This window comes from Python bivittatus, unplaced genomic scaffold (genome assembly GCF_059951505.1).
Source record: "Python bivittatus isolate LINGU-HERP-01145 unplaced genomic scaffold, Pbiv_v1 ctg000220_np1212, whole genome shotgun sequence".
Lineage (NCBI taxonomy): Eukaryota > Metazoa > Chordata > Lepidosauria > Squamata > Pythonidae > Python > Python bivittatus.
The window spans coordinates 16,445,126-16,472,562 of NW_028277048.1; the positions used below are offsets into that span (position 1 = coordinate 16,445,126).

The window sequence follows — 27,437 nt, forward strand, 5'->3', positions numbered from 1 at the left end:
GCAATGAAGAACTCACATTGGCACCTGGTGGTCCAACTCGTCCTGCTGCACCAGGGAATCCAGTGGCACCCTAGAAAGAAAGAAGATGTTATGACCAGAACACCCCAAGACTGTTGCAACAGCAGCATTTAACACACTGATGAGTAAGTGGTGAAGAACCTTCCCCATGATTTCCAGTCCATTTCTCAGGAAGCTAAAGTAAGGTTTAATTTCAATAACATGCTTCCGAAATGTGGTGGAAACTCTACCCTGTTGGACAGAGATGGAGAGATCCCCACCGAGCCATGATGTTCACTGGGCGACTCTGAGGCAATCACATTATCTCAGCCTAACCTAGCCCACATGGTTGCTGTTGTGAGGATAAAGTGAAGGGTCATCCCACATAAGGCTGCCTTAAGTCCCTGGAGGAATGGTGGGATATACATGCAATACATTCATAAATAAATACATGCAATACATTTGTTTCTCTTTTTAAAAGAAAAAACCTCTGGATTCTGAAGATCAAATAGAGGGCAGATATTCTGAGAAAGACCTATATAGAGTTAAGACCCTGCTGGCATTTACTGTAAGGAAAAGGGGATGTGCTTCTTTCCAAACTTGGTTGGAGAGGACCAGCACTTTCAGGAGACATTAATGACAGATGGTTTGTTTGTGCTAATTCCACTAAAAGACTGCATTACCAAAGTCCATTTCCTAGTGGACTTAGGAACGCTAATCCCATATCTCCAACCAATATTTTTCTAATACAGAGGTAGGCAGATTTTTTTGGCTTGCTGTACACACTTGGAATGTCATAGGTGGTCTCACACAATGGTTGCCAGGCTAGATGTGACTAGTTACAAAATATTTTTAATGAGAAGGCAGACTATCAGAATAGTTCCCACCATGTACCCTCTAGACCTGTAGAATACTCCTGACCATTTCTTTGCCCTGAAGGGATGGGAGGTGGGAATACTTCCAAAGAAGCACTAGGCTGTAATTACCTAACATTTTTATTTTCTAAAAGTGCAAATGAGGCTGCACATTTCCAAGTTCTCTTGGAAATAAAGATTATGTTGACAGTTTGCTTTGCAGCATGACTGCTTCCCATTTCAGTTTATTTTTAATTTTAAAAAAAGAGACCATTTAGAAATCGGATGAAGCAGAGAGCCTGGCAGGCACCTTAAGCAGTATATGTGGGCGCTGTACTGCATACAGGTATCAGGTTGCCTATTTTTGCTCTCATTTGCAGTTCATCAGAACATCCACTTTCACTAAAATTATCAGGCAAGACAATTGGTTCACAGATGGGTACAGACAGTTGCAACCTTCTCTTTTCTAAGAGGTAAAGGTACAACTTGCTGATTCCCAAGAAAGAGTAATTAATAAAGGGGCCTCCTATTGAAGTAGCTCATTTGTATCTTCTAAGGTCAGCCTGGAGATCAATGGGGACAGTGGCCAGACAGTGACCCTGTTCTCTTAAGAAAAATATAAGATATGCTATGAAGAGCCGAGCTTGGTACCACCAAAAGAAGCCTTCCCCAGTATAGCTGTCTCCAGATAAAATCAATTATTACTCCCACCATTCCAGCCATTCCATAACTATAATGGAATTTATAATCCAACATGCTGGGAAAACAAAGATTGGGGAGTGCAGCGGCTGATTGACACTAATTTGCACTAGCCTAAAATCCAAAGGTAGGGTTAAAGTCAAGCCTCTCACATGATTTTATATTCAGGTGGGTTTCTTGATCACAGTAAAGGTGGTTTGTGTTTGTGATGTCTTTCCACAGGCTTATAGCCCTGGGATTTCCTGGTAGTCTCCTTCCAATACATAACCAAGTCCAACACTGCTTAGCTTTTTTAGATCAGTCCAGGTTGACTAGTATTGCCATCTAGCTGAGCAACGGGGACTCCTGTGACATTACATTGGCAAAGCATCTTCTTTTTGAGCTACCATCATTTTTCTTGGGCACGATAAGATAAAGTGTCTACAATAGGACTTTTTTTTATCTTGAAGCCACACTTTTTTTGCCTTTTTGTCTTAAAGCCACATTTTCATAAACCTTCAGGCATTTGCTTTGGCATAGGTTAGAATAAAAGTAGAAGGGATGTCCCCTAACATTATTCTTCAGATACAAGCTACAGAACCAAGTGGAATAATCATTGACCTGAACTCTCCAACAAACACTCTTCATCCACATAGCTGATAATTCCCCTTATCATTATCCACATTATTTTAAAGAATGGTGTCACAGCACATCCCATTCACACTAATAGTAAAGATGCCATAAAGTAGAGCAAATGATGAACAATAATGCTAGGCTTTGGCCTGCAAGAAAAAAGCAATTGATTCACCAAATACTCACTGTGGGTCCTTGTGCACCACGAGCTCCTTTTGGACCTGTCACACCAGTTGGACCCTGTTGAAAAGCAAAATGAAAACAGGAAATCAGGGTGTTTTTCATGCATCTTTCATCATTGGTCTATGCAGAATCTCTTTATTCAGAGGCAACTAGCCTTCCCCAGTTCCTGCATCCCCTCCGATAGACTTCCCAGCTCTCAGAAACTACTGTCTCTGCCACTCTTGGGCATAATGCTAACTTAACTGACAATGTAAGCACGTGTGTACATTTGGCTTAGCACTTGGAAAATATCTGCTTTACAAACTGTGTGTGTGTGCACCCGCACGCATGCATGCACTTCCAGTTCAGGAATTGTTTCACTGACCTGTGGACCAGGAGCACCGGATGGCCCTTGTGGACCAGGGGTCCCAGCATCTCCCTTCTGGCCAGATTCACCTTGCTCGCCTTTAGCACCAGGCTGGCCATCAGCACCCTGCATTGGGGAGAAATGTGAGGGGGGGGGGAATTCACAATGATAGACATTGGGAACTATTGGACTATGTAATAATAGAAGTGTAACAGTCTAGAACTATCAAGCAGTACTCACAGGGGGACCAGCAAACCCAGCGGGGCCAGGAGGTCCAGTTTCTCCACGCTCACCCTGAAACAGAAACAGCAGTCAGAAATGGAAAGGAGCCAAGGTCACACACTCAGATGGCCTGTGCCAAGGATGGTCAATTTCTGTAGCTCTAGGGGCAGTTCTGTTTTCTAGATACTAGTCCAGGGACAGAATCCCTCCAGCTGTCTTATAGACAATAGGATCCGTAATAAGGTTGGTGTTACCCAACATATGTGGTTCCTACTGCTCAGATACTATGAAGCAATTGACGAGGAACAAAGTGTTTCCTAAGGTTTTCTCAGAGATCTTGCAAATGATCTTTTCTGAACAATCCACAGGATTGTTTTCTGAACATACTCTGCAGTATGTTTTGTTTTAGATACTGGTGCTTTTTTGAACTAATACAATAGTGAGCAGCTTTTCCTTTCTACAGCTTGGAAAAAAGTTGCTTTAGGATTGTTTGGAGCATGAAGTTGAGGGTAGGATCCTCTTTCTTATCTTTTCACTTATGCTGGCTTGGCGCTGACCATTCTTTTCTCCTCCTTTTTAGCAATAACAGAAGCTCAAAAATTCACGAGTATCAGCTGGTCTCTAATGGGCTTTTCTAGATGCTGATCAGAACAGCAAGGGCTTTCCAAGTTGGTCTCTACATACTATAATAGGGAGAGAGGGGACCAATTTTCCCTTCACGTGAAAACAATCCCATAAAAATACATCCACATTTGTTCCTGTGCAACTGATAGGAGTTCCAAGAGTTCCTGTTAGGATTTCTACAATTATATGGGCCAGACTGAATCTCTTTCCCCATCTACTCCGACAAACTTCATTTGAAGGTTTCACAATGACAGCAAACTTACAGGGGCACCACGAGTACCAGCAGCACCACTTGGACCAGGAGGACCAGATTCACCCTGAAGGGATAGAAAGGAGAGAAAGGTAAGACAATGGAGTGTCCAGATCAGTTTGCTGCTGAAAGAGAATCTCTTCTGCCACTGCTAAAGGTTGTGGCTCAGAATGTTATATGGCAGGGTTCCTCAACCTTGGCGACTTGAAGATGTGTGGACTTCAACTCCAAGAATTCCCCAGCCAGCCATGCTGGCTGGGGAATTCTGGGAGTTGTAGTCCACACATCTTCAAGTCGCCAAGGTTGAGGAACCCTGTTATATGGGATTAAAGTGCTGGTAGGATGAAGTGTCCTGAGTTTTATTGACTCTTTCTTTATGACAAGAAAGAGCACGCTGCACAATTATTCTTTCACTCTTCTGATTGTTGGTTATTTATTAGAGCACCTAAACCATTAAGTACCATAAGGAATTAAGAATAAGAGCACAATCCTTGCTTTCATAGTTGTATTGTACAAGCGGCCGGGAGTAGGGGGGAAACTGGCTGAGATTTGCACACACAGTAGAGACCAGCCATACTGAGTAGTGAGGATAAACAGATACCACTGAGCAGGAGAACAAAAGGGCCAAAACACTTGAATAGATGGCTATCAAACTCTTCCTCCTACCAAACAGTTCTCATTGCCAGAACTCCTGATTCTTTTGCTCCTAATTTCCTTAGCTGCTAAGGAAGCAAGGGAATTCAGACATACAGGAATTCAATAAACCCATCAACTTAATCATGATGGAGTTATCCGTGCAGCTCTAAACTTATGAAAACACATCCAAATGATTCTTCATCCACCATATTTTCCTCATCTCTCTGAATCTAGGTCATAAAGCATAGCAAGTATGAGTTCTTATTGTGTATACAGCTTTGTATACTTTTTTTTACCGAAGCACAAATATTCAGAGGACTCACATGCTGCCTCTAGTGGCCAACCTGCCACATGACCTCTTAACAAGAGACAGGATCTCTTACCTTCTCTCCACTAGGGCCAGCAGGACCAGGAGGACCAATGGGACCAGTCAAACCCTGACAATGGGAAAATGCAGAGTTAGATGTGCTGATTGAAAGCAAGCGCTATCCATCTGCATCAAAGGTATCGTACCCGTGTGGAAGTTCAAACAGGCCATATCACAGTACTGCCTAAATTCTTTATTCTGGAAGATTGCTTATTCCTTTCTCAGTCAAAACAGGAGGCACATTTTATTCTTATGCCAAGAATGGTGACATTCCTATTTCAGAAAAGTATTTCATACCCAGCACCAGGGCTTCCATTTCTAAAAGTTCATTTTAATTGTCATTTTCTTCAGCCCTTTTTATAGCACACTAGTGCAGACATCACAACATTCATAGCACGAGAAACACAATCCTACATTCCTTTCCATTCATTGATTCAAAGGGGCACAATTTTTGAGATTTTATATATCTGGTAAACACATTGTGTTTGCCATCTGTTAGGTATAATCTATCATTTATTAGGTATCTAACATACACAATGGCTGTGTTCAGATAATCATACCTTGCCTTAATAAGTCAAAAACACGAATAAGCCTTTTGCTTAAACATGATGCAACTGCTCTTCTCACAGTGTGCCTGAGCTGAATGCAGAAATCCAGACTGGGAATGAAGTAACCACCTTCAGAACAAGCCATAGTTAAATTCCTATGCAGTTCTGAAGCCAGTAACTACAATTGGATGAAGTGACAAACTAGACTTATTCATTATGACTGGATAAACAATTTGTACTTATAACTGCTGTGAAGAGTATTGGAACCTTCTTCTTGTTTTCCTTTCTTTTTTATTTTTTCCTAACTTTTTTCTTTTCCTGCACTTTTTGTGTTTTCTTTGATTTCTTTCTTTCTTTCTTCTTCTTCCTTACTTTATATTAATTTGTGTTAGTTTTTACCTTCTTGTTTAAAAGCTTTAACAAAAATTATATTAAAAAAAAAATGACTGGATAGACAACACAGGGATGAGGAGAAAGTAAACTGGATGAACACATTTTTTGTTCGTGTCCTCACTTATTAAGCCGAAATATGATTGTCCAAACCAAACTAGCAACTCCTTTCATCCATTTGACCCTCTTTTTCCTCGTATCTGTCCATTTACCTTACAATCCCAAACCACTTCACACAAGTAAATTGCACAAAACATAATGCTTGAATGAAGTTATATTGAATTTTGTACAGTACTGTCAATCTTTTTCTGCCTGACATCTAACAGCCCACTAGTCATTTTAATGCTAAACATTTTTCTTGGCTAATTATCCCCAAGCCTTTTTCTGATCTAATATTGTTGAGGAATGAACGGAGGCAGTACAGCTGCAACACCAAGCATGGCCGTACAATACTGAACAAGCCTTGGGAACTGAGTCAACTTCAGCCCTCCATCTGGTTCAGCCTGCTGGAAAACATGAGAATGAAGGGCTTAGATGGGGAGGCCAGGATGTTCTCCGCAAAAGCCCCCACCTCCTGATGCCATCATTCCCCCACAAAGGAGAAGATGAGGTGCTACCATTGCAGCCTGTATCCTCCTGCATAGGGAAAGCACAAGTCAGCTCCAGGAGTGAATCATCTAAGACTGATGGTAAAGAGGGTTGACTCTGAAAAGGGTGAGGAAGCTTGCTCAAGATGTGCCTCAGTAAGAGAAGCTTCATCACTCCCTGGTCTTAACAGTCCTGGAATACCCTGCAGTTTAACTATTCTGATTAAGCTCTCTGTGAGATTAACGGGGATTGTCAAGGTTTCAGGAGCTTGGCATAACTAAAGTCTAGAAACATAGACCAGTATGTCACATATTCCCCCCCACCCTAAGCCATCCACTTATTTCCTTAAACAAAGTGCTTGCTGCCTTAAGAGAGGAGAAATTGATCTCTGCAGTGAACATACTCGGCTGCCATCTTTGCCAGGAGCACCTTCTGGACCTTTCTCACCAACATCACCCTGTTGGAAAATATCAAAGAAATCATGACAATAAGTAGCCAATATCAACTGGAAACTCTGATCACTTAGATTGTGGTTCTCTGTTGTGGTCTATTGCTTAATTTTATGAAACTTAAGCAAATCACAATTAACATTCATTTTTAAAAAACCTTAGTAGTTTGTGGTATTATATATAAATTAAACAGCAATATAACTATTTAATGCTATTATAAATAAAAATGTCTAATTAAAAAAAAGAAACCTCACCTATTGTTTTTAAGAAAATGAAGAGCATTTTTTAAAACACTGTACTAAACTATCTAGAGAACAACAACAAAAACCTGAAGAGGAAAAAAACCTAGGAAATAGGGGGAAATTAAAAAACCCCCCACTGTAAGCAACTAAACAAAACTAAACACTTTAAAAAACAGCACATCTAATGCTTGAAAATAGGGTGCTATGAAATTCGATGGAAAATGGCTACTTACCCTGTCTCCCTTTGGTCCAGAAATACCTGCAGCTCCTCTCTCACCAGGCATTCCCTGTAGACCTGGGGGGCCTTGGGCTCCAAGAGGCCCAGCAGGACCAGCTGCACCCTGGGCAAGAAAAACAATATAGATCACAAAATGGACTACACTAGATGTTCAGAGGAGAGCTAGCTTGCTGTCGTGGTTAAGGTGACTAGTTAGAAGCTGGGAGTTCTAGTCCCGCCTTAGGCACAAAGCCAGCTGGGGGACCTTGGGCCAGTCCCTCTCTCTCAGCCCTAGGAAGGAGGCAAGGGCAAACCACTTCCCAAAAACCTTGCCAAGAAAACTGCAGGGACTTGTCCAGGCAGTTGCCAGGAGCCCAGAATGACTCAAAGGCACTCCTCGCCCCCCGCCAAAAGATATTCAGAATATGAAATATGCTCCTTAATGGATGCCCACATGCTATTGTTTGCCAGCTTGGGACTAATGCAATACTTATACATTTCCCTTCCCCGCTCAGTATCATTACATTATGTTCCCATTTCCCATGTGCAACAAACAGAGAAAGAGAGGTTTAGCCAGGCACACATCAGAGGCTGTTGAAATGAGAGTAATCACATTTTCATCCTCCTTATTTAGTTGCCTTTTCCAATGAAACTGAACTGTCCTGCCCCAAAACAACTAATAGGTACTGCACTGAACAAGGAGGTTTCTTACAGCTTCCCAAGTCAACTGATTTCTACTATTTTCAGAGCCACTGGCTAATATGTCTGAAGTGCTCTTCTCCAACCTGGTGCTTTCCAGATGTGCTGAATTTCAACTCCCAATCCATGCTGAACAAAGAATTGTGGGACTTGATTAAACACTTCTGGTGGGCACCAGGTTGGGGAAGGCTGTTCTGGAAGAGTGAAATGCCTTTTTTTTTGTCTTTGCAGCCACTAGGTAGCAAAATGAATCAGCTTCATTACAGAGTAGAAAGTAAGGCCAAGGTGCAACCTACCTTGGGCCCATCAGTACCAGGAGTACCAGGAAGACCTCGAGCACCAGCCAAGCCTTGGGCACCTGGAGATCCACGTTCTCCTGGGAAGCCACGTTCACCCTAGAAAGGAGAGATTTTCCTTAGTGCTGCTGAGATACAATTCAGATATGTAGTGAGTCAAGCTGCTGCTTCAGCTGCTCCATTTGTAAGCTCAGGGGCTCAACTTTAACTGTAGGTGACTTACTCTGGGACCAGCAAGACCAGGAGCACCAGCCTCTCCAGGAACACCCTGAAAGCAAAACAAAAGAGTTAGAAAGGGAAGGAGAAGGAGAGAAGCTGATAATGTACCATCCTAAAATCTAGCACGGCTCCCTATTAGTTATAAGCAAATATGGCAAGTTAAAAAAACAAAATCCATAGATCCAGGTGAAGAATAACTTACATGTTAAATTTTAATTTGGATTAACGTTTTTTTCACTTTTAAATATTATTTTAAATGTCATATTGGCAGAAAACTCTACAAGGTAAAGTTAAAATGAGAATTATATTCAGGAGAAACTAGTTGTGTTTCTGACCATACATGACTATGGTTGAAAGGTTTGAACAGTATGGTGATTCTGCCTATTGTTACAATTAAGTGGATCTTTGAATACCAGAGAGACAAATATCAGCATTTCAGAATAACACTGATATATATTGCTTCCTGCACTGAATACCTACTGAATATTTCAACAGTGATTCATCACTTCAACTTAGCAAATTGGGTGAAACACCCAATTTACTTTTCATACTGAAAATCTGTTGGTTGGATGTAAGCAGGTTTTCAGGGGATGCCTTAGTCAACGTTCTGATGAATTCTTCTGGTGGCTGCATCATTATGAGCATGATCTTTATTACTCTACCTCTATCACCACACTCAAGACTGGAAGCTTTATATATCAAGTAAAGTCAACCATAGATCTTAATTTCTGACATAACATCCACAACTTTCTCTGACTGCTGGCACGTAAAACCCACATTGGGCCTACAGTCAAACCCAAACATCTCTAGAGGTCTTCCAACAGAAGCTGGATGGTCACCTGCCAGATTTTCTAATAGATCCTGCATTGAGCAGGGATTGAACTAGATGATCTTTACAGTCCATTCCAAATCTATGATATTATGCCTTAAGAATTTTTAACTGAAGATTGAATTCTCCCCAAATATAGCTATACTGTACAGACACTAGTTTATCAGCATGGCCATTAGACAGGGTGCTGTCTCACCCACAGAATGCACAGTGCATACTCAACCAGCCTTACTATGCTACATTTTAATTTCTTTTGTTGCCTTTTTGTCACTTTTTGTAATAGCACTTTTTAATGTTTTCTTCTTCCTCTTCTCGATAGGGTATTATCATTTTTGTGTTTTGTGTTTTTTTCCTTTTTTGTTATTAATTAAAAAGCAATAAAAAATTTATTAAAAAACAGCCTTCTTGAAGTTGTTTTTCCTTAAAAATCTTTTTCCTTGATGATTTCATTGGAAACTTCAGTGTCACTAAAGAATTCTATAGTTTTGTAAATATTTTATTTTTAAAATTTATTTTTATTTTAAAGATTATAGTTTTGTAAGCTGATGCTGAATAATTTATAATCCATCAGGGTCAGGAAGGATCAGAGTTCCCTCCCCTCCGCCATTAGCTGCTTTTTCAGAAGAATTATTTTTCAGCAGTGTTGTACCTGACTACTTCCCTTTTACTGATTCGAGGCTATCTAACTAGCATGTTCTGAAAGATGCATGTGTGTTGTCCAGAATAAAACACCTGGAAATCTTTAAGCTCAATGGCAATTCAATCTACAGGTAGTCCCCAGGTTAAGAATGCCCTGTTTAAGGACGACCCCTAGTTAAGAACGGAGCCTATTGTAGCAAAATTCAAGTTAAATACAACATGATTTGAGTACATAATGGTTCAAATTCATTACACAACACTATTTATACAGTATTATACAATAATACTGTTCTGGCTTACATACAAATTCGATTTAAGGACAGACCTTGGGAACAGAACTCGTTCTTAAACTGGGGACCACCTGTATTTCCACATTTAGAAGCTACTTTGAGTCTATTTTGAGTCTATAGAAATGACATAGGAAAGATTCCATGTCAGACTGGTAAGTATCTATGTAGTATGTACTAAATGATGATGAATATTTATTACTTACTTGGTCACCTGGTTTTCCACCTTCACCTGGAGGGCCTGGGGGGCCTGGAAGTCCCTGAAAACAAGAAGTTATTTTGGTGTTAGGATGGTTCACTTCATTCTCTTCAGGGAGCAGCATCCTTCCACAGCTAAGTGGACCCAGGGCAGGAAAGAGAACATTCAATCCAAAGGAACGGTCATTAACTTATCATCAAACGTAAAGTAAATTTAGTACCAGATCTGGAAAAGAGTATCCCTCTGCTCAGATAATAGGATAACTATGGACATATTCATCTTGTGGTTCTCAAACATATGCAACAAAGTTATGTCTGCCTACCTGAGCACCCCTGATTAATGCATAACCTCCAATTCAGCCTCATTCTTTCTTTCTCTTTTTCCCCCACCCCCAGAGTTTCTTCTGTGGAAGTAGTAAGGCGCATAACCTTTGGGATATGCAAGGAATCTAACTGAGTCCAGAAAAAGAGGTGATAGACAGACTAAATAAAAATAGTAGTTTCCCGGTTGTCTCTGCAGTGCCTGATAAAACAATGTGGCAGGAAGTTATCGTCAACAGATGCAACCCTGAAAACATGCATCCACCCTTGAAGAACAGATAAAATTCAATACAATAGATTGGTTTCATGCCCTTTCAGCAGGAACTAGGGGGTCTCTTCCTCCTGCCTATCTCTATTTATACTCCCCTGCACAAGCAGATGAATTTACTAGGGCAAGAGAAAATGCCCTTTAGCATGCTGGTCCTTAAAGGGGTATAATAGAATTGTTTTACTTACTTGGAATCCAGATGGTCCAGGGGCACCCTGTTCACCTCTCTCTCCAGCAGACCCCTGAAAATAATAATAATAATAATAACAACAACAACAACAACACTGTGGGCCTAACAAGATATGGTATTTGGAGAGATATAACTTGTGTAAGCAAAAATCAGACATTACCTAAAGATTCCTTACAGTTATGTTTTATTAAATGGGTTCATACTCTTTTCCATAGTGGACCACCCACCATCCATTTGAATTTTGATATAGTCACATGTTTTTATGTTGGTTTCAATTAAAAGGGCATACATAGTAGCCTGTGTTTTGCCCTCAGCAGTAAAACACCAAGTTCTATTACTCATCCTTGCAAATTCTGCAGTTTCGTTGTGATCATCACCATCTTCTCCCACACCTTCATTTCACACTTTGCTGCAAAGTATGAGAAGAGCTCTAACTTATGGATAGAATATACATTTTGCAGCGAAGTGTGAAATGAAGGTATGGGAGAAGATGGTGATGATCACAGTGAAACCACAGAATTCACTAGGATGAGTAATATAACTTGGCGTTCTGCTGCTGAGGGCTGAACTAATGTGATATAGTGTTTCAAGTGTTTGAATTATGAAGACTGAATTAAAATCCATTCTGAACATGGGCCACTCATCCTAATCTATCCCACAAGATTTTTGCAAGGATAAAGTGGGGTATGAAGAAAACCAGGTGTGTGTCCCTTTGAGATCCTTACAGCTATAAATGTAATAATGAAATAAGCATTATTCATACAGAATACTCCCCCTGCAAATAACATAAAAGAGAATGAATGAGAAGCTATTGCTGCATCCAACTAATTGAATGAAGGACAGTGACCTTCGGTTAAATAATCTCTGAGTTTTCTCTTACTGCTCATAAGAAGCCGAAAGGAAGTCGTGCTAATCCTCATAGAGGCTCAGTTCTCCCTAAGCCTAGGAAAAGACAGGATTTTGATTTTGCCTCCTGCCTGTAATGTTTTTATCTAGGCAGTCTGTAGATGGCATATTCCAGAAGATAAAAAGAAAGCAAATACTCACAGCAGGTCCTGGTGGTCCAGCTGCTCCTGTCTCACCATCTTTGCCAGGAAGACCCTGAGAGAAACAGATGCAGATAAAAAGTCTTCATTGATCATGTCAACTCCCCTTCCATTGTCCCAGAGTGTAACATTCCTTGCCCCAGTATTCAGATATTGGTTAAAAAAAAAAAAGGAAGTCCCTTTGAGGAGTTTTATAGATATCCCTGGAATCTCTGCCTTCTGTTCTTTTAATCATTCTCAAAGAGAAAAAAAGCACAGCATTCAAGTGTGGGGAGCCAAATATGTCAAAATTTGTCAAAATGGAATGAACATTTTCAACTCTTGGAAAAATCTAGGATTGCTGCTCCATGGTACTGCCATCCCTCCTTGCTCCTCCTTGCTGAGGGTAGGAGGCAATCCAAAGTGTGTGTTTCCTGTCCTAGCAATTATAGAAGCGCAGCACAAATGCACTTCAACACTGCACATATGGGCATTAGCTGCTCTGCATATAGGTGAAATGTTCAAGAAAGGAAGGAGGACTCAGATGACATGCACCTGTACTTTGCATAATTATTAAAGTCCTCCTCCAATATTACAACTCTGAACAAATAAAATTGTTTTCCAAATAGCTCAAGGTTCTGCATCCCTTTTCAACTAATTCTAGCAAACCAGTGTTTCGTTGTTAGAAATTGGGTTGATGAGCTTTACATAGTTTTACTGTGCTTCTGCACCAGTACTGACGTTTTTGCACAGTTGGTCATGAGAATTATTTCCCAAAGCCTCTCATCATTGCATCTCAGCACTTGGCATCTCATCTAACATCTGCCTTACATCAATGTGGAGTAAGAAGGCAAGAAGAGTATGGACTCTTCTCTGAGAAGACATGGAGAAGCTGAGATGTTTTTACTACACGATGGGGTTGTGTTATTTAACTTTTTAAAGAAAGTATATAAACAAACACAAATAGAAAATACAGAGATAGGCTTTTTAATAGCAGGGGGATGAAGAATAAACTTACTCGTAGTCCAGGAGCACCAGGTAGCCCCTTCTCACCAGCTTTACCAGCCTCACCCTAAACAGAAAGATAAACAAAATAAATTACAAGGACATTTTAGTAAGGGAAAAAGATCCCATCTGGAGAACCTCTACTTCTCAAACTCTGTGTTCTCCCATCCTATTTTTTCTCCAGGGTTATAGCAAGATGTAGAGTTTTATAGGACTAACTGCCCAAATTGGGGAGAGCAGAACAAGTAAGATAAATAAGTGGAAATGATGGCAAAGTTGGAGAATGTCCAGAGACCTTTCTGTTAGCTACCAAAATGTCATAACTGCTCTCTATTTCCCTTCAAAACTACGGGGTCATGCTTCCGAGAGTCAAATGTAGGTTCACTTACATTAGCACCCTTGGGGCCTGGGAAACCCATGACACCAGGCTGACCACGAGCCCCTTGAGGACCAGGAGGGCCAGGTCGTCCATCTTCACCAGGAACACCCTAGAGAAAGAGAGAAAGATATAGGCATACCTTGCTAAAACTGGTAAATAGCAAGCCACTATGCTAACTTGGTCTGGAAAAGAGCCTCTGAGCTTTGTTAGATTTTTTAAAAAATAACCTTTTTTAAAAGATCAGTATAAAATTGGTGTATGTAGTGGTTTTTCTTCACCTTTAGTGCCATTTGCTGTATAGTGATGGGATGAATTCCCCTATGAAAGTATTTAAAGAGCCATTGTGTTATAGTGGTGAAGGCGTTGGACTAGGATTGGGAAGAACCAGGTTTAGGCTATCATTAGCTATGGAATCACATTGAATGACATTTATTTTAGTAATTCTTTCTTAGCCCAACCTACCCCACAGATCTGCTATTGTGGGGATAAAACAAGTAAGAGATCCCCCTATAAGCTACCTTGAGTCCTGGAAGAAAGATGGAATATAAATCTCACTAATAAGAATATTAAGAACAACTATAACAAAAATTGACTCACTAAGCATATAAATACACATTCTTGTGTAAATATATATTTCTGATGTTACCCCTTTCTTCATCCGTCACAATCACAAGCTCTTTATTTACATATTGGCAGGATTCACATGCTATGCAAGTATGTGCTGTGTCTGGTTTTGGCTTAATATATTGTCTTAATCCCCACTGTGGTTTATAAATTATGCTGTAGAATTTACCAAGTTGTAGAAATATGGCTACGTGTGGTTCAGTCAATAAACCATGCTTAAGCAAACAATGGCTTAGCACAATATGTGAAGCAGCCTTTAAGTCCAACCTCAGTAATTTTTTTTTATTCTCCACACAAGTTAATGTCAAGGAAATGTTTGCAACTTTGCATCACTCTATCATCATGTTCTTCTATCTTAACCATATCCTCAAACATTCTGCATGGCACAAGAGGAAAAGTACAGAATTTCACTTACAGATGGACCAACTTTGCCTTGAGGACCAGCATCCCCAGGACGACCAGTGAGACCCTAGAAACAAAATTTTTTAAAAAAGGAAATTATTTTCCTACTCCTTTTCCTTCAAGTGTTGCCAAGAAAATACATTCTGATGTGAATTTACCCAGCGTTTTCATTGTCTGAATCCTTACTAACAGTAACTGAAGAAATATGCCCAAGATAACAGGCTGAAAGATTGCAGAACCTGCCTTGCCAACACAGTGTAGTATTTTAAGTGACAGTTTAAAATAAATCACAAGTAAAAATGATCCAAAAAGGCCCTTTTATAGCTGTAAATACAAATACAGCTGCAGTTGCTACAATCAACTGCTCATCTCTTTTTCCTGTCTGCCAAACAGCAGAACTCACTCATTCTAGCTCACTCCTGACACTGAGAATGGGGAAAATGCCAGTATAAAATCTGCAGTGGGAGAAACCCTTCCTGCAGAACACCTCTCTGACTCAAGGCTGTTCAAACAGGGATGTGCATGGACACAAAATTTAATCTGGAAGTTCTGAGAATTAAAGATGCCACAAAACTACAACCTGGCCTAGCATATTTGGGCTGCAAAAATTCAAAATTCAGAGTTTTCTATATATCCGTGGCGCCATCTAGTGGTTACCTGGATTTTTGTAGCTCATATGTAATAGCTCTACTACAGCTATGTGTATACTTCTCCCCTCCTCTAAATCTAATAAGGTCATTAAGAAGTTCCACCAGACCTTATGGAAAAAATTAATTATATAGTTGAGAATAGTTGTGAATTCTGGACAACACTGGGTCTTTATAGATTTTCTGATCTTTGCACTGCTAAGGTTCAATGATTTTCTCCCATATGCTTTTCCCAGAAATTTTGTTCCATATTTTTTATCCAGTAAATCAAAGTGAAAATCCCAAATCCCAGAAGCATTCACATACAATTTCTTAATGCAGGAAACTGGCAACAAAATCCAGTTCTGACGTAGCCTTAACCTCTTTTGGAAATTAAAACAGAGCCAGCAGAAATAAAACAATACCCCTTTAAAAATGCACACACATATACAGATTAAGATTGAGGAAGGAAGAAAAGCATTCACACTTGGCCAATAAAATGGTTAATTTTTTTTAACAATATCCCTACCTCAACATCTGACAAGGCAAGCCAAAAGTCACAATTTTTTGGTTACGGTTCTGTATCGATTCAGTTTATGTTGTTAATGCCTTTCATCTACCCTTTATTCTCTGCACATTTTACCCCTCCACCCCATATCTGCAGGCAAGGAAGCCATGATGGTCTGGCTGTTCCCCAACTCAAGATGATAAGCCCTCTATTGAGGAATGACTTTAAGAAATCATGTAGGAGAAGCATCTCCCAGCACACAGAGATAGTCATCTCTTGAACACTTGCAAGTCACACAAATGTAAAAGGCACTAAGACCCTGCTATAACAGGGATTGGCAAACCTCTATCACAAATCATGTTTCATTTTTCCTAACACAAGCTTTGTTATCATTATTATTGCATTAAGATCACTCTCCTTTTCACTCTTACTATATTGTAGTAAAAAACTGATGGGAGATAAAGAATGCAAATGATTTCTGTGCCCTTTAAAGTCAAATATGACCTTTCTCCCTTCTTTTAGACCAATCAGTATTAACCATGCTATAAAATTATTTATGAAGCTTACACTGTCTCTGAGGCTCTCTTGTAATATGAATACAAATTTCTGATCATGTTATTGTTGGGCTACCAAATCTGGGCTGCAGAAATCAGGACAACACTAGATGGTAGCAAAAAGTAATTTCTTCATTTCCTTGCTGCCTCCTGGTAATTGTCTGGATGTCTGTTGTCTAGATTTTATGATCCTACTTATTGTGAAGGAGAGACTTCTATAGTGAAAGCAAACATTTTAACACTTGGATTTTTACATAATGATTGAAATAAGTACCACTTTAATCTTCATATGGTTACTGAGCTCAACCAGAATTACTTCCTTTCCTTGGAAGTTACTCCCATTAAACTCAATGCACATATGAGAATTAAAAACGATTCTTATTTTAATATGTATCAGATTATACCTCTGGATATTTTTTTCACCAGATGCAGAATGCCAAACAGCTCTACACTATCTCTTACAGATAGCCGCGTTAGCGATCACAATTGGGACTGGTAACTGGGTCATTAAGCAAAGTGGTCACTAAGTGAAACTGCACCTGTGCTTTAGTTTTTCTTTGTTTTACAGACCTGCGAAGGTCATAAATGAGAGGATTGGTCGCTAAACAAGGCAGTCACTAAATGAGGACTACCTGTACAATATAGCCCCTTGCTTTTGAAAACAGAAATAGAGATTCGAGGCAAAAAGCATCCAATTCTTTGGATGATTTTGTCCTTCCAGCTGCTACATAGTGACGTAGGGGCTTGTCTTTCTAGCAGGTTCTTTTGTAAAAATCCAACTCGAAGCCATAGCAGTGTGAAAGCTTTTCATTTCGCTACACAAAAATAATGTCTTCTACTACCTGACACAAGCTGTGTATCAAGTATATTAATGCACATGTTTTATAAGCAGGCTTGATGTACTTATATAAATAGCAGCAATACTATGAAGATAGATCTCTGGATAAGTGATATTCCTCCACAGTGATATGGGAGTCCCTAGACTAGTCATTCTTCTTCACACTTTTGAGACATCTCCTTCATATGGGTTATTCAATTTCACATTGATCTTACCCGGGCACCAGGCAGGCCAGGTTCTCCAGGTCGTCCAGGATCTCCAGGGGCACCTTTAGGTCCCCCAAGACCAGGAGGTCCACGTTCTCCAGGAGCACCCTGTTTAAGGAAGATTTAAGCAGGAAATACATTAGTCAAAGATTTTCTGAAGAATATCAAGACAATCTCCCTTCTGTGTTTGGGCCAATGATGTACCATCAAATTATCTTTGGACACACCTGCACTATATACTTTAAAGAAGTTTAAAACTCATTTAATTATTGTGACATCCTAAAAAAAACAGGAGAGGTGAGCAGAAGATAAACCAGGTTTGCAATATATCTGCATTCTAACCCTTAATTGTTTACCTACATTTATAATAAAATAATTCCTCCCCAAGCTAAATTACAAAGAAGGACTATGGTAATCACAAGTGGATTTGTTCAGTCATTAAATTTCTCTCCTGCCTTTTTCCTAGGAGCTCAAGATGGTATAACCAGCACTCTCTCCTCCAATTTTTCCCTAAGATAACAAACCAGTGAGATAGGCTGGACCAACAGATAGTGACCAGCCTAATTTTACTCAATGAAATACTATGACTGAGCCTAAGCCTGGATCTAGGCATCTTCAGTAGCTTAGCTGCTACACCACACTAGTTCTCCCACAATCAAAGAACATAGAATGTTATAAAAGAACATAGAACAATGAAAGGACCTAGTTCTTTAGTTCATACTGAATTTGGGGTGTCTTCCTTCTAAATGCATGTCTTTTGCACAGAATCTAATTGGTAAATTGTGGATTTTAGAAGGAAAACTCCATAGGATTGCCCATCCCTATCCTAAACATTACACATCTATGAAATGGATGAGGTCATGAAACTTTCCAAATAAACAATATTAATTCATTGATTCTAAAGATATATTATAGCATGTCAAGAATGTGTATGGTATGTTTTTTGTGAAAGAATGAGCTAGGAGACTTTTAAAAGAAACACAGAATGCCATTTTCTTACTAATACTTCAAATTGTCATTTGTCAATACACATAGAAAAACAAAAGGTAACAGTCAAAGAACAAAAAGGGAAAAAATAGATGAAGGATTTAGTGCCATCTCTCTAATTTTTAAAAAAATGTTATTCCAGTGAAAAGGCAGCAAGTTCAGCACTTACCTTGGGACCAGCTAATCCATCCTGACCTGGAAAACCACGATTTCCAGGGGAACCCTGAAAGCAAAAAAATAATTTACAAAGTCAGAAACAGCATGATCATTACCAAGGATTCAGCAGCAACTTTGGACCTCTTTATAGCTCTTCTAGAACAAGGAAACAGCAGAAGTAAGAACCACCAGTAGGCTACCACAACTGGTGAGTGAGCTAATAATATAACTACTATATACAGGAACATCTGTGTGGATTTAAATAATACAACCTATTCTAAGGGAAGAGCCTCAGTGCTCTCAAGACCACTTTGTATAGTATAACACCTCTATTTCTGCCATTCCCAGATCTGCATCCCTGCAATGCCAGTTTAGCACCTGTCTTTGGCAGCTGTGCCAACTTATTTTCCAACTGAAAACTGCCAATCTTTAGTTGGAAAGCTCAGTCCTCTTCAGAGTTTGAGGGCAGGCCTTTTCCCCACTGGAAGGTCCTTGGGCATTATCCTCTTCCCAATTCCTGCACTTTGGCTACCCTGGCAGATGCTATAAAGCAAATGTTGAGTAGACAACTTCACCCCTCCCTCTCAGTAGCCCAGGCAAAGCAAACAAGGATGGGAACAATGGGATTCTTCTCCCCCACCACCATGCCCCCAGATTTCTGGTAGAGAGAGTTTATGGAAGGCGGGGGGAGGATTTTTCCTATTGCAATACGGCCACTTAGAGCTAGATACATTTAACTATATTTCTATGAACGTAACAAGTAAAAGTAACAATAGCTACACTGGCCAAGAGCTCTGATCAAATGCAGTTTTCTGTTTATATCTTCTGCGACAAAACGTCCTAACATAACCATCTTTAAAAGATCAGAAGGCTGCTGTTTTGGGGATCAGGACTCAACGGCCTCCAAAATTAAGTGACACTGACATGCCATTATCTTGCTTTTCCTTTCACATTTGTCCTACTTGGTGGGATGCCTTTATTTTATTCCAACAGTTTCTGCCGAAATGGCCACCTATTGTAAGACACTATCTTAAGCCTAATTAAGCCTAAGCTTAATTAATCCCTTGCTTGGCATTCACACCACATGACTTAGTGCCATTCCACATAGAGGACTACTCCTTGCAAAATATAACACTTACCCTTTCTCCAGGTGGCCCAATTGGTCCTGCACCTCCTGGCTCACCACGAGCACCTCTCTTCCCTTCTTCCCCAGCTGGGCCAGGTCCTCCTTGTGGGCCCGCAGGGCCCTGGGGAGGAGAAATAATAAAGGGCTTAGTTATTTTTTTGTATTTCTTTAACTTTTATCTAATAATGTCAAAGTCCTACCAACAGTCACTGTATTTTTAGAAAAACATTTTGAACATTGCCAAGAATTTAGGTGACCCAGTCTGTCATGGATTGGAATTAAAAACAAAAAACAAAAAACATTGTTATGGATGGGCACGGCATGAGTTGATCCCTTTCTTGCTCTAAGCTATGGGCTAAAATCTTCTCTTAACTGAAAAACTTTAGTTGTGACATCCAAGTGGTACTCCAAGGCAATGCTGCATAAGATTTAATAAAAGATTATCAATAGTTGTAATTTTGTTTCAAAGGCCCAATAACAGTTGATGGCCATCAACAGTGTTCTGGTATTATGTTTGAAAAAGGAGCTATGAGATGGGTAGAAATTACTCATCATCCTTATCCCCCAATGTCAAAGGTAGGGGATGAGCGATTTGTATATGTGTGTCTATACATAGCAAAAACCCAGCCTACGTTAGAATGAGAGATGGCAAGAGCTACTTGATTCTCCCAAAACTTGTGGCTCTGAGTTTCTCTAGATATCTGATGGGATCAAATATTTATAGAAGTGTAAATGCTATGAGCCCTTTATCTTACATTCAGCCTAAATATTAATCTAAATAAAACTTGCATCATAGCTTTATCAAATTCCAGTGACTTCTTTCCAAGAAACTGGTACCTCTGAAAGTTCTCATTGTATTTTTAAAAGAGAGAGGAAAGACATTTCTCACTGTTCAGAGGGCTGTATACACATGGAACAGTGTTAATGGTGATGCTTTTAAATTTGAAGAAATCCTGACACACTTTTAATATAGACAGAAATTAAGTTCCATCCTTAGAGTGTTGCTAGCTGTAAAAGCAATGCTATCTAACTTAACAAAGGACATAAAAACATGGTTCAGTACAATCTGGGAATATAGACAACCTCCTAAGTCCCAGGAATACCAAAACTGCCTTTTATCTATGAAAGCTGATGAGCTAGATAAATGCTTGATATAAATAGCATTACAGTACTTCACAGAAATCAATAGGCCTTCCTCCAGAGGAAGCCTACCTATAAATGGGCCATTTATACCAATCTGAAAATAGTATATAAATTGGTGAATGAATCATTGTCTACTATGGCACACCTTTAGCACACAAGCATAAAAAGCAGAATTCAATGTAATAAAAGAGTCATGGCTTGCCATGGCCACCCAACAGAGATTCTGTAACCAAATGAATTGGCAACAGAAAAAGCTAAGGTTTATTTCTGTCTCAAGAAGCCTTCTGTCTGCCTCAAAACAAGCAGCGGTGAAGGGAAGGGAAGGACTACCAGTCCCATTAGTAGGGTGATATGAGCCCTCCATGATGTTATAATTCAAGCTATTTTGCATATTCCCACGCCAGTGACGAGGGATGGGGAAATGGTATCTCAAGGCAATAAATGCTACTCCAGAAATAGCAATATATTGCCTTGCATTTGATACATTCAAGAAGGGAGCTTTGGCTTCCCCAGTCTACCACCTCCCATGTACTGATATGGTTAAGGAACTAAAGTGCAGAATTGCAGCATTTAGGATTTTGTAAACTACTGAGGTTTTTTTGCTATGGCTGGTGGGAAGATTTTGAGGGCTTTCTATTGATTGATTGATGTATATCTTTTTAACAATGCACTTCTTCCACAGCTTCTCCTCAAAATGCCTCTGGGATTTTATTAAAAAAAACAAGGGACATGTGTTCACAAACACAGGCATGGAAATACATGAAGAAGAATGCTAGCAATTAATTTTCTTTTATGTTTGTGGAGGGCTGACGGGGATGCTTTTTCAGAAATTGATCAGATGAAACCTTAGCAGGCAGGATAAAATAATCAACTGTGGGCCAGTTGAAAAAACAGGAAATAAGTAGTGCCCATCTGTCAGTCTCCTTAGCCCAAAGAACGCTGACTCTGATTGGGTGGTGTTTGTGTGGGAGCCCTAGACTTGCAAAGATATACACGTGATTGGACCCAAAGCAACTTAATTCTGAACAGATCTGCAAATAGCCAAACATCCTGGATTAATCCTGGCTGTGTTTAAACTGTACAGGAAATGCTCGTTTAGCAAACACAACTGGGACTGGCAACTCAGTCATTGAGCAAAGCAGTCACTAAGTGAAACTGTGATTGTGCTTATGATCTTTCTTCAGCCTTCCTTTGCTTTACAGACCTGTGAAGGTTGTAAATGCGAGGATGGGTCACAAAGTTACTTTTTCATCACTGTCATAACTGCAAACAATCACTAAACAAGGCAGTGGGTAAATGAGGACTACCTGCATGAAGAAAGATTGGGAGCTAAAAAGATTGTTCATCTGGAAGGATTCAAATGCACAGACAGGACATGAAATGAAATCAGACATACAGTGAGCAAATGGGAAAAGAAGAAGGAGAAGAATATGAAACTTCCTTGTATGAGTCAGATCCATAGTCAATATTGCTTATCTTGCCTGCCAGTGCTTTCCAAGAACACAGTTCTTTCCCAGCTCTGCTACCAAGCAAACTTTTTATTATATGCCTTAAACATGGAATTTTGCAAGGGACCCAAATGGTGATCTTTATAAGCGGCCTCAGACCTTTTTAATTGGATGTGTAACAATTGAACCTGGGACCTTGCCCATGCAGCACATCTGTCCTGTCAAAGCTGTAAGTTCTTGTTGGCACCTACTAAATTTAGCATGTAGTTTTAAAGCAACAAAATACCATTTTCATTCAGGCAGCTGTTCTATGGCTATGAGATCCAGGCTGTGAAAACCTGGATGACCAGTAGATGATAGCAGAAGAGTTACATCTCTGTACCTCTTTGCTGCCATGTGGTAGTTGTCCAGATTTTTGCAGCCGAGTTCTAGTAGCCCAAAGTTATTTAATAATGAAAAGGCATAAACTGGTTCCAACATACTCATTAGGCATGAATTGGTGCAGGGGTGGAGAAAATGGGATTGTAGTCACCTACCTTCTGCTGGCACCTGTCCCATTTTATGTTAGATGTAACATTTCTTTTGTCCAGAGGCTACCCATGAAAAATCTAGCACCTATAAGCCTAAACTGTAGAGGATTTCAGTTGTACATTTGATCCTAATTGAGCTTATTTGATTTTCTCTATGTAGAGACTATGAAAACAAGACATTCCTATATAAAAATCTAGTAAGCCCAGAGAAAATACAGGTATTTATTTTGGTGAGCATCAGGCTACCCATTCACCAAATCCCCATACAGCACAGAAAATTTGTCTTTTTTGTAGAGAAGTTTACTGAACACATTCTCCTTCAAATTTCTTGATTTGAAAAAAAAAAAAGAAATACAATTTCAGCTGCAAGTGCATGATTAGGGAAGAAAATAAACTTTTTCCAAGTGCTGCTTGGAGTCAGAATTTCCAATGGTTTATGTTATGCCTTCTCTGAACATATTAAGGGAACCTTGTAATTATCAGAAGAGCTGCCATAATTTCTGCATATGATACAGTGAAATCAATCCCCCAATGGTTGCCCTTCAAATGCGCTGGGATTACAACTCTCAGAATTCCCTAGCCAGATCAGAAGGCTCCTGTAGAAACAGAACTTTGAAAAAGAGTGTAAAGAAGAGCGTTTATTCAAGACTAGCATAAAATGACAGACACATCATCAATTACTTACAGGTTCACCCTTGGGGCCTTGTTCACCTTTGAAGCCTGCAATTCCAGGTTCTCCCTACAGAGATAAAAAGAAAAACATGGTAGACTTGAAGAGCATCTGTATCACTTTAGGCTACTTACTGATCAAACCAGTGAAACTTTTCCAACAGTATCAGATCCAGGGGATGATTTAACAGTAAAGGAGGTGCTCATTCATTAAATGAAAGGTCAGGAACCAAAGATAAGAGGCAAACAGGCAAGGATACATTAGAGTGTGGAAGGGAAGCTGGAATTTTAAACTATAGAAGAAGCAGACTTGGGGCAGAGAATCCTAATTCCCATAGAGAACTGTGAGGAGCAGGATGTGGTGAGAATCTTCCTTCGGCGACAGTGAAGAGAATTCCCTTGAAATATGCCTCCTTTATGTCCACAAAAAGCTCTGCAGAATTTCCACAGGCAGTACCTGCTGGTGGGAAACCTTGAAATGATTTGTTCCAAGGAGGGGCAAGGCCCTATTTTGAATCAGTTTGGCCTTCCTTCTTCCAGAGGTATCTGAATTATGCCAGTATAAGTAATACCCTCTCTTACATTTTTTTGAATAGGGAAGTTTTGAAAAAACATTGCTATGGCTGAAAAGCCTGGCAAAGCTCACCCAGCTACATGGCCAAAGTGACTCAGAAAGTCTCGCTATTGGTGGAGGATTGCTCTGTAATGGGGCTGTGAGTGCTTTAAAAACAAACGAAAAAGTGCTTCAGAACCTGCACGAATGGGAACTTAGCATCTCTGGGTAATTCATTAAATGAGCCCAACTTTTTCCAGGTTTCTATGCAAGCCTGAAAAAAGACATGCTGCTACTTTAAAGAAACACATTTAAGTCCGGGTTCCTCAAAACAGTGGCAGTTTTTTCTCAGGCTCATGTAGAAGGCTGAAAAGTCTTTGATGAAGAGCAGAAGGTTGCTGTGCTTGCATGTCTTCTGAATCATTTTCAAAACATGGTTTTGTAACTGCACATGTTCAGTTAACATAGTCTGCTGCTTTGTTTAATTCTTCTGTCAAGCTCAGATCTATCTGCCTGTAACTCACTATTACTTGTCCCATTATTAAACAGGCTTCCTTTCCCTATTTAAATATAATATATTCCAGTAATTATTTTTTTCTTTAATAATGCTTTCTACTAATTTTCCAGGATATGCCTGTACTCTTTTACATCTTCTTAAATCCATCATGATGCCTGGTATTGCATTGGCTATTTTCCATTTCTTCAGCAAAGAAGCTGGTTTTAAGTAGAAGGTGCACATTTCTGCTTAGAAAATCAATAATTTCACATTGGAGAATTCTTCAGGTACATGTGGGTTTCCATCCAGGTCCCCAAAACGTATTATTTTTTAATTAGTTTATAAAAGCATATACCTGTATTTCTTATCACTTCTAATTGACTAGCAACGCAATCCCAAGCAAGTTAACTCTGAAGTAAGTCTTTCCTCTTTAGTATGTTTGTTTGGGACTGCATTTCTCTGATGTCATCTTCCCCAATGTCAATCATGTACAGTGAGAATTCATTAAGTTTTCTGCAGTCTCCTTGTGCCCTTTTAGCAATATTTCATATTGTCACACATTTTTCTTGGCACTGTGATACTAGATTATGGAAGCAAAGTAATCTTCTGTTCTCTTTCTGGTGGCTACCTGCCCAGCCCCTGGTCCCCCAAATTCTCCATTAATTGCAGAGATCCAGAGGATTGAGGGAGGGCTCTTTCTTTGCAGTGGTGATGGTGTGGAGAGAAACAAATCCTTACTTTTTCCCTAATTTTCTAAGCTTCATAGAAAGTTAAGGATAGCAAAGAAGTCAACCTTTCACTTCATGTCAGGTTTTGGAGAAACTCAAATGTGTCTCTCACCACTGTCAAGTGCCTCTGAAACAATCAGGTGGGGAAAAAGTCCACCTCAAGTCCTGTCCACATGTAGAGCTTTATGGAAATAATGGGCAAGTGGCAACCATAATAATTTGTAGTTACAGTAGGCAGGCAAAGTTTGTGAAGAAGTGGTTATTGTTCTTTTACCATCCATGACCAAATCCCAGTTAAAATCAGCATGAGAAGAAGCCATCCAGGAACAGCCTCAGAATGAATCACCCAAGATACAGAGCAGGAGGCAGGATCCTGCATAATCAGTCTAGAGCACCAGATATGTCACAGTTTCACAGGATCTCTATATCTGCTTCTTACCGCCTGGCCTTTGGGACCCAAAGGCCCTGTTGCACCTTGTGGCCCAGGTGGTCCACGTGGGCCAGGAAAACCAGGAGCACCAGCAATGCCAGCAGCACCCTGTTAAATGAACCAAGAAACCAAGAGTTAGGAGTGAGAAATGCAGGTGGATTGAGACACAGCAGACTATTCAGAAAGATCACTGTTGATGTTCATAACTCTGATAGGCAGCTTAGACCAGAGATTATATGAATGTTCCTCAGGTCTTCCAATGATAGCATCTCCAATTAGCTCCATTTTTATGTCCATCTAATGTACTACTCACTGCTGATCCTTTGGCACCAGGGATCCCATCATTTCCAGGGGTGCCCTAAAAGCAAAAAGAAATCTATGAGCAAAATACCTTTTGAGGAATCATTGCTGTTTCAGAGGTTTTAAGAAAACAATTAGCCTAACTTTACCGAATTGCTAGCACAGCTATTGGTAAACTGCTATTTCTCTTTAATCAAAGCTATAAAAGGTCATTATAAAATATTAAGTGTAGTCATGTGTTAAACACATTAATTACTCTTAATACGATAACTTAATTGAAACCCACAAAATTATCTTATGCATATCTTTTGATTAGTATCTGTTTCATTAGTATTGTAGGAGAGCAATGGCTCCTACAGTAGTGAACTATAAGCAGGTGGCTTAAACTACAAAATCTAAATTCCTATTTTTTTCCTTCTCAGAAAACTCCCCAAGTTATTCACAGGCATGCTATTAAATTAAGGACATTAAATGAGGGGGTTTTTTCACCATAACTAATGGTCTGATAAAGGTGAAGAAACCCAAAATACCAATAGATAGAAGAGAGAAGTTCTGGTCTTGAAATATGTCATAAACAGCAGGTACAAATATAAATATATCCACTATAGTAGTGAAAAAATCAGTCACTTTCATTACAGCGAGTGAGGTAGACAAATTCACAAAGCATATTTTGGAGTAAACAACATCAAATGGACAGTTATAGAATTTACAATTAAAGCTTAACTTGCTATTATGGTTTTATAAAACAAATTAGAATTTTTTTCTAGAGGTCCTAAAACTTCAGAATAGTCCCTACAAAAATTAAAGGAACTCCCAATGTGAAAAGTGTGGACTTATCATTTCTTATCTTGAATTCCACGAAAATTCTTGCCAATATTTTGATTTGTAGCTCGTTAAAAAACAAACAAATGGGAGCTTCCCCTCCCATTTGTAGGCACATTTTATTTTCTAATAACCAGATTAGCATATGCAAGTGCAGATGTCAATGTGCATATATGTAGATAACTGTTGCTTTTGTACAAACCTTTGTATGTAACTGTTAGCAGAAGCTGGAATGGATGAAATACATTGCATAGCCTCTGCATATTACATTTGACTTTGAAGGACCAGATTAAAAGAAAAAACAAAACTAGGCACTATTCCTGCATTGAAATGTTGTGCATACTGAGGTCTGCAGGTGGTTTATGAATTTAGAATCATAAATCAAATGGTAGTTCTTTGTAACAGAAATGCCTAGGAAGTAGGGCATATTTATAGATTCAGTAAACACTTGATTTAGCAGACTAATAGGGGCAAAGACATGTTTATTAAAGCAGAATGTTTGTTAAATCCAAAAGAGATTTTATATATATATATATATATATATATATATATATATATATATATATATATTGTTTGCATTTCATGTAAGCATAAAGTGGGAATGGGATTTTATGCCTGTGTATTTTGCATATTTTATGAATTTTGCACAAATGTAAAATGGCAGATGAGATTTTACACATGCATAGAACTATATAGTGTATGGACAGATTTT

At 39.4% G+C, this 27,437-nt stretch overlaps 1 protein-coding gene across 1 annotated transcript in view; it reads right to left on the bottom strand.

Moving 5' to 3' along the window:
* COL2A1 (collagen type II alpha 1 chain) overlaps window positions 1-27,437 on the bottom strand; it is a 79,865-nt gene that overhangs the window by 14,553 nt on the left and 37,875 nt on the right. The window contains exons 20-41 of the mRNA XM_007424774.3: window positions 25,917-25,961; window positions 25,613-25,711; window positions 23,413-23,466; window positions 19,620-19,727; window positions 18,494-18,547; window positions 17,347-17,445; window positions 14,619-14,672; window positions 13,590-13,688; window positions 13,214-13,267; window positions 12,218-12,271; window positions 11,169-11,222; window positions 10,400-10,453; window positions 8,443-8,487; window positions 8,220-8,318; window positions 7,241-7,348; window positions 6,720-6,773; window positions 4,807-4,860; window positions 3,801-3,854; window positions 2,932-2,985; window positions 2,710-2,817; window positions 2,349-2,402; window positions 17-70 (exon numbers count right to left, since the gene is read on the bottom strand). Coding sequence (XP_007424836.2) covers window positions 17-70; window positions 2,349-2,402; window positions 2,710-2,817; window positions 2,932-2,985; window positions 3,801-3,854; window positions 4,807-4,860; window positions 6,720-6,773; window positions 7,241-7,348; window positions 8,220-8,318; window positions 8,443-8,487; window positions 10,400-10,453; window positions 11,169-11,222; window positions 12,218-12,271; window positions 13,214-13,267; window positions 13,590-13,688; window positions 14,619-14,672; window positions 17,347-17,445; window positions 18,494-18,547; window positions 19,620-19,727; window positions 23,413-23,466; window positions 25,613-25,711; window positions 25,917-25,961 — 1,512 coding nt within the window. The remainder of the gene's footprint in view (window positions 1-16; window positions 71-2,348; window positions 2,403-2,709; window positions 2,818-2,931; window positions 2,986-3,800; window positions 3,855-4,806; window positions 4,861-6,719; window positions 6,774-7,240; window positions 7,349-8,219; window positions 8,319-8,442; window positions 8,488-10,399; window positions 10,454-11,168; window positions 11,223-12,217; window positions 12,272-13,213; window positions 13,268-13,589; window positions 13,689-14,618; window positions 14,673-17,346; window positions 17,446-18,493; window positions 18,548-19,619; window positions 19,728-23,412; window positions 23,467-25,612; window positions 25,712-25,916; window positions 25,962-27,437) is intronic.